Source organism: Tupaia chinensis, unplaced genomic scaffold, assembly GCF_000334495.1.
Source record: "Tupaia chinensis unplaced genomic scaffold, TupChi_1.0 Scaffold143845_1, whole genome shotgun sequence".
NCBI classification, from domain to species: Eukaryota; Metazoa; Chordata; class Mammalia; order Scandentia; family Tupaiidae; genus Tupaia; species Tupaia belangeri.
Genome location: NW_006203696.1, coordinates 433,913 through 440,896, shown reverse-complemented (window position 1 = coordinate 440,896; position 6,984 = coordinate 433,913). Strand labels below are relative to the sequence as shown.

General features: G+C 60.4%; 1 protein-coding gene across 1 annotated transcript in view; it reads left to right on the top strand.

Annotated features, from left to right (window-relative positions):
• LOC102473942 (ficolin-1-like) overlaps nt 1-6,984 on the top strand; it is a 15,333-nt gene that overhangs the window by 5,714 nt on the left and 2,635 nt on the right. Inside the window, 5 exon segments of the mRNA XM_027767031.1 lie at nt 3,711-3,759; nt 4,115-4,150; nt 4,705-4,734; nt 5,040-5,166; nt 5,686-5,816. Coding sequence (XP_027622832.1) covers nt 3,711-3,759; nt 4,115-4,150; nt 4,705-4,734; nt 5,040-5,166; nt 5,686-5,816 — 373 coding nt within the window.

Genomic DNA, 6,984 nt, shown 5'->3' with positions numbered 1-6,984 from the left:
CACACCCTCACCAGACCTCGCAGGCAGGGCGCACTAACACAGCCCACCGCCGGCTGAGCTCTCGGTATCTCTGCGACTTCCATGCGTGTCCCAGCTCCTGGGCGGGCTTGAGCAGCTGGGAGGACTCATTCTTCCCTGAGTGTCCCCAGGATCACTGACTCACTCTGGACGCGAGCCCTCTGTCAGTGTGTTGAATGTCTCCCTCCCTCGGTGGCTCCGCTCCCTTCACGGTGCGCTTTGAAAAAGAAAGGTCCTTAACTTGAATGTCAATTTTTAGACTTCCCTTGATCGTTGGTGATTTTTCTGCTCTGTATAGAATGCCTCCGCGGGGTCCGATGCCTCGTACCACGATGCAAACCTGCTGCTCTCCTTCCACATCAGGTCTGCGATTCTCCCGACATTGATTTTTCTTTTGTTTGATGAAACAAAAAAGAAAGAATTTCATGTCTTGCTTTTCCGTCTGAGCGCGCAGTAGTCTGCCCCATTTTTTGAGAGTTCGTTCTTTCCTCGTTTCTCCATGGAGCCGCCGCTGCTGCGGAGCCCGGGATTGCTCTCGGAGCCCGCTGGGTGCCAGGGGCCCGTGTGCCCTGAGGCGGTGCCACGCTGTCCCCACTGCTGTGGTTAGGACAGTTACGGCGTCAGGGAGGACCGCCGTCCTGCCCCACCCTGCTGGATCCTTGTCGCAGGCCTTTTGCCGTTTAGGTCAACTCACCACCAGCGGCTTCGTTCCAACGCAGTGACTCTTCAGGCCACTTAGGGGAGAGTCACGTTGTGGGGGAGACGAGGACAGATGTCAGACATTCCACTACTTACTGTGGGGCTGCTACTGCAAGGTTTTTAAGTAATGTATTCAGTTTTGTTTATTATTAGCATAATTTTAAAATTTGCTGGCAGGCACATGCGCTCGCCAGAGACAGTGAGAGGGAAAGTGAGAGAGCAAGCCGCCTTGTCCGGGACTCAGATGGCGGTCAGCCAGGTGGGAGTGCGGCCTCTCAGCCGCCATGCCACCGCTGGCCCAGCTACGACAAGCTTTTTCATTTTCATTTTCGAAGTCTTTGTGGCCAGTTTTGAGAAACGCTGCTGCTGTCCGGCACAGCGTCTGCAGTTTCTCTTTAAGTTCCTTGGAATCTCCACACTCGCTTCTCCGGTTCTCTCCGTCCTGAAAGCGACTTTGCATCCACCTTTCCCACCCTTCTGGTGGTGTTCTCTGGCCTGCTGTACTGGGCGGCGACACCTCCTCTGCCCGTCTGGCTCAGTGCCTGCGGCGTCAGGCCTGCGTCTGTCCGCCCTCCGTCTGTCCGCCCTGCCCCTCCGGTCCGCGTGCGTGCCCTCTTTGGCTCTCGCAACCGCTGCTAGCTCTGTGGTCTAATGATTACTTTGGGAAAAAAATTTCCAGAAATAATTACATAAGGCCTAACAAGATGCAATGCCTTTGGAAAAGTTTTTTGGGGGTGTTAGCTAGGAGCCTGAGGCACCCACAATTTAGAAAGACCTTACTGTAATTTCAGGAGTGAGATCTCTTTTCCCTGAGATATTTAGAGTCTCGAAACTAGTTTGCAATCCACGCGAGGGCAGACTGTGCGGTTAGCTCATCATTGTTCCCAGGGGTGACACTTCTGAACCCCACTCCCAAAGCCATGCCCTCGGCAGGCCCCAGACTCCAACTCTTGACCTGCAGTCCATAAGATCGTCAGCATGACCGCCCAGCTTCCCGCTGCCATCGGGGGCTGGCCCGCCCCACAGCACAACAAGCCTTTGTGCTGGTTTCCCTTCTCTGAGGTCTCTGTCGCTCTCGAGCGTGGTGACCTCGCCCTTCACTCCGCGGCGCGCCGGACGAGGCCTTCGTGGAACTCTTCTATTGTTCTGTCTGTGTGTCCCTCACATGACAGAGGGCCCGAGGCCCTAAACTGCCATTGCCACAAGTCACACCTCCCTTGATCAAACTTCAAGCTCTCTGGACTTGACAGGCCTGGCACCCTCTCACCCCCTGGGCCCCCGCGCCCATGGGTGCACCAGCACCTGGCACAGCCCTCCGGACGGGGCAGAGCAGGAGCAGCAGCCGGCACCCAGGCTGTGCCGGTGGGGCTGAGGGCAAGGCCCGCTGCCTCTCACTGTCCCCATTGACCCCGCTGAGCCATGTCTCCAGTCGCTCCTCTGAACCCCAGGCCTGTCCTGCCACCAGAGGCACAGGGCCGCCAATGGCGTCTGGGGCAGTGGGAGTCACTGGCTCCCTCTCCCGATAGGCCCATGTCGCCACACAGGAGTGCAGTCTGGGTTGTCGTGGAGTCCCTGAGGCCAGGCCCCCGGGGCCTTTGCTCAGCCCCCTGGTCTGCCTGGCCACCGGACCCACCCACTTGAGTAGCCAGCATGGGGGGAGCCCAACTACGCCCTCAGCCCAAGAGGCAGCAACCCCCGAGGGGCTCCTAGGCTGCTCCCCACTCCTGCCACCTTCTCTTGGGGACCGTTTCTGTGCCTTTGTCCTGGGCCAGCTCAGACCCGGATGCAGATGCCCGGGGGCTCAGGAACGGCTCAGGAGCGCCCGCCTTCGTCATGCTGTGAGTGCTCTGGGAAGGTGTCTGTCGGTCCGCCTCCTGGGCCTCCACCCCACAGTTGCTGTCCTTGGCCGTGGGGCCCCCTCTACTTCCACACTCCTCTGTATTCTCACCCAAAGTCACAGCAGATAAAGAAACTGAGGCTCGAAGGGTCGGCAGCTCTCCGAGATCGCACGGCAGGGGGCAGTGGAGCTGGGGTTCCAGCCTGGCCTGCTGCAGGGCCACCTGTCCCTGTGTCTGGGCTGCGACCCAGGCTCTGTGGTGACCTCCTGCACGCCTGGGGTGATCTGGGGTCCCCTCACCTGGTGGAAGGCAGATGTGCTCTGATGTCGACATCGGGCTGCCTTAGGGGTGGCCACAGGCCTGGATGTGTTCGCGGTGACGCCGTGGAGCACTTGGTGGGGACATCCCAGTGGACGCAGGGCCAGCAGACTGTCCCTACGACAGGCAGTCTACGAGCATCCAGGCAGCCATGTGGGGTCCTTTGCGCATCTGTCACTCAATGGCCAGGACAGGTTCTGTGCCCTACACCCAGCCAAGCCCCCAAGGAGAGGCTCCTTCCACAGCAGGAAGAGACTCCAGGCAGGGTCCGACTCCCTGGACTGGGTTTCCGCCACTAGGGGTCGTGGCTGATCTGCCCTAAAGCAGGAGCCAGTCCTCAAGATAGCGATTATACCCCAACCTCCACTGCACCTGGTCCACTGCACCTGCACCTCCATTGCACAGCGCAGGGCCCGGTCGCCGCTCACAGGAGCCACTGTACTAGGGGCATGTTCTCTGTGCGGGCACCGGGGAGGGTGTTCCCAGGACAAGAGCCAGACAGTGCAGCTCCTAGAGACCCAGGTCCAGGCCCACGGTCAAAGGCTGGAGCCAGGTCCTACCCAGAAAGAGACTGGTGCCCAGGGAGTGCCCTGCCCAAGGCCCAGCCCAAGTGTGGCAGGTGGGGCCAGCGGTGGGGAACCGTGCCACCACCCATGTCACCACCACCACCTGTGTCACGGCCACCACCCATGTCACTGGTGTGCGGAGCACACCAGCAATCCGAGGACCTGGCCAGAATAAGAGGGGCCAGGATTTCGGAGCATGGGGCAAAGGTTTTCAAGTCGGATTGTTGAGCCTACCTTTGCCTCAAGGCCTGTGTTTGAATTTGCAGGAGAGCGAGGTCTTCCCGGAGTCCCCGGGAAGGCAGGACCACTGGGACCCAAAGGTAACAAGGCGAAGAGGGGAGAGGGCTGAGGGGCCTGGGCTCTGTTCACAAAGCAACAAAGGAAGACGAGAACAGATGGAGAGAGAGAGATGGGGCAGAGGGCGGGAAGAGGAGATGGAGGGAGGGGGACACCAGAGAGAAAGAGAGAGGGAGAGACAGAGACAGAGGGCGACCTTATCTCGTCCCAGGCCTCAGTGCCTCACCCCCTGCATTGAGACCTTCGGAGCAGCAGGGCAGAGGGCACAGCGCCCGGCAGGGCTGGAGACCTTGCCTCTGGGGCTTCCCCACCCTAAACCAGGGCCGACACGGGGCCTGGCAGGGGTTTTGACAACAGCACCTTCTGTCTCTCCCCCAGGAGACTGCGGGGAGAAGGGGACACGTGGAGAGAAAGGTGAGCCAGCTGTGTCCCAGGGATGCTCTGCCCAGCAGGGGCCCTGACCGCCCTGTCAGGCCCAGCATCTCCCGCAGGACCTCGGACCCAGCCCCTTCATCGGCACCCTCGCTGCACTGTGTAGACATGGCATCTTATGGAAACTTGGGCTAGCTCTTGCTCGCTTACTTAAAACCCTGCAAAACTCAGAAAAAGCGAAACTTAGGGCTCTCTCAAACAATCAAATGCCCTGTCTTGGCCACAGACCAGCCTCCCTCTGCCCCCGGGGCTGTCACCATGACCCCGTGGGGGACAGTGCAGAGACCCGGACACCGCCCTGCGTGTAGAGTGACCGTGAGGATGCAGAGGAGGCCGTCCTCCCTCTGAGGTCCCTGCTCTGTGCTGGAGCTTACTGCCAGCCGCAGGGAAACCTAGACACAGCGGGCTCCACCGATGAGGCCTGGCTCGGCGCCCCAGTGGGTGCTTGGAGACAGCAGGGTGGTCACTCATGCTAACTGCAGCTGAGGGAACAGGGCTGAGCTCACTTTTATGACAGGGGCCTCCATTCCCCGCAGGAGACGGGCAGCTGCAGTCATGTACCACAGGTGACCATGCCACAGCCTTCGACACACGTGCCCTGCCCCGGGCACACGCTGCCCTCTGAGGACAAACTGCACGCACTAGGCCGACCGCACAGTCACTGGTAGCTGTGGCCTGGACACACGCACATCCCTCTGCGGCCTCTCTGCCCGGGAGGGGGTTCTGGGCAGATGGGGCCTGGCCGTCACCATGGGGGCCCTGGGTCCAAGCCGGGGAATCCTCCTCTGCCTTGCCGAGGCTCACTTTCCCTGGGGCCCCGACTGCCCACTGGCCCAGCCCCCATTTGCATGGTTCCTGGGTTCCGTTCCAGGCCCTCGGTCCTGCAAGGAATTGGTCACCCGGGGCCACTTCCTGACCGGCTGACACACCATCTACCTGCCCGACTGCCGGCCCCTGCCTGTGCTGTGTGACTTGGACACAGATGGCGGGGGGTGGACTGAGAGTACCAGCATAGGGCAGCCCAGGGGCCCAGCCAGGCCCAGTGGGGTCCCCAGTCCCGCTGTAGGTCAGAGTGCCCCTTCCTGTCACCGAGAATGGGAAAGCAGAAACAATGGGAGAGGTCACCCAGGGTAACAGTTTGGGCCCTGGGGTGAGGCCCCGTGGGGACCTGCAACCCTTACTGTGTGGCCTTGGGCTTCTTGCCCAAAGGGTCCGGGCTCAGTTTATAAAGCAGCAAAGGAAGAAGAGACACAGATGGAGAGAGAGAGATAGGGGCAGAGGGCGGGAAGAGAAGAAGGAGGGAGAGAGAAAGAGAGACAGGGAGAGACAGAGACAGAGGGAGACCCTGTCGCATCCCAGGCCTCAGTGCCTCACTGCCTCCATTTCCTGGGCCTCTGTCTGCCGTGACAATGTGTGTTGTGGCCTGTGGCCCACGGCCCACGATGCTCTGTGAGCGAGTCAGCAGGCTGTGTGCAGCACCTGCTCCGGCTCCGGCTCCATGGCCCTCGTGCTCTGCAGGTTTTCCAGCGGAGGGTGGACGGCTCTGTGGACTTCTATCGGGACTGGGCCGCTTACAAGAAGGGCTTCGGCAGCCAGCTGGGCGAGTTCTGGCTGGGCAATGACTACATCCACGCGCTGACCGCCCAGGGTAGGGCCGGGTGGAGCAGGCGGGGTGGGCGCAGTAGGCGCGGTGGGTGCGGCCCGAACGGAGCTGCCTCTGCCGCTCGGCCTGGGCCATCTGGAACACGAGACCTGTCCTGGTCCACTGTGTTGGGAGCGGCAGAACCACCTGAGCCTCGGCGGTCCAGAGGGACAGAGGTTGACGTGGCTCGTGGTTCCGGAGGTCCAAGGCCCGGGGGCAGGCCTGGTGGGGTCCGGGGTGGAGTCCGGGGTGGCCTGGGGTGTCATACCAGAGAGCTGGAGCAGACTGGAGCCTGCGTCTGTTTCCCCAAACGCCTGCGAGTGTCCGATCACGGGGCCTCACCTTGTGGTTCCGTGGCTGGATTAAGCTTCTTCCGTTCAGTCTCAGGGGCGCACCAGATTTCAGTTTGTGAATTTGGGGGACACAATCAAGCTGTAGCAGACCTCGATCCTCTGGACCCGTCCCAGGTGACCAGGCAGGGGCCACGCACGGTGTCGGCGTGAGGTTCGAGGCAGCACCTCTGTGCCATCTCGGGATGGAGGCCAGAGGATGATCGAAGTTTGGAGTGATGGCTTGTCCCATCTCAGGGCCATTCATGGCCTGGAGCCACGGGTAGGACGTGGACAGGCTTGTGTCCCCCTTCTCTGGTCCCCACCTGCTGGTTGTGATGGAAGCTCGAGTCCTAGCCTTGGGAGCCATCCCTGGCTTCTTCCTGCGGCAGGCCCCCAGCTAGCCACGCTCTCCCCGAGAGGCCTGCACCCAGCTGTCTCACGGCGTTAGCATCAGTCCCAGGAAAGCCGCAAAATGGCGAACGCTTTTTCTCTCCACTGCCGGGGTCCAGCCTCGGCGTGGGTGGGTTATCTCGACGGAGGCGGCGCTGGAAAGAAAGGAAGACTAAGGCCTCATGCCTTTTCATGCACGTCCTCAGCCGGACACTCCCAGAGATCGCTCTCTGAGGAGTGACAACTGCTAGGAATCATCGTGCCTTTTTATTGAAAATGTGATACATGCAAGTAAATGGGTGAGGGGCAGTAAAAGATTTACTCTAAGGAACAGGGTATACAAAGCATGGAAGCAATAATTATAAAACATGCTGTTTGTCTTGTTAGCTCAGGTAAAGTCAATCACAGTTCTCAGGATGAGGAAGTCCATTTGTCTGCTGTATCTTCTTCTT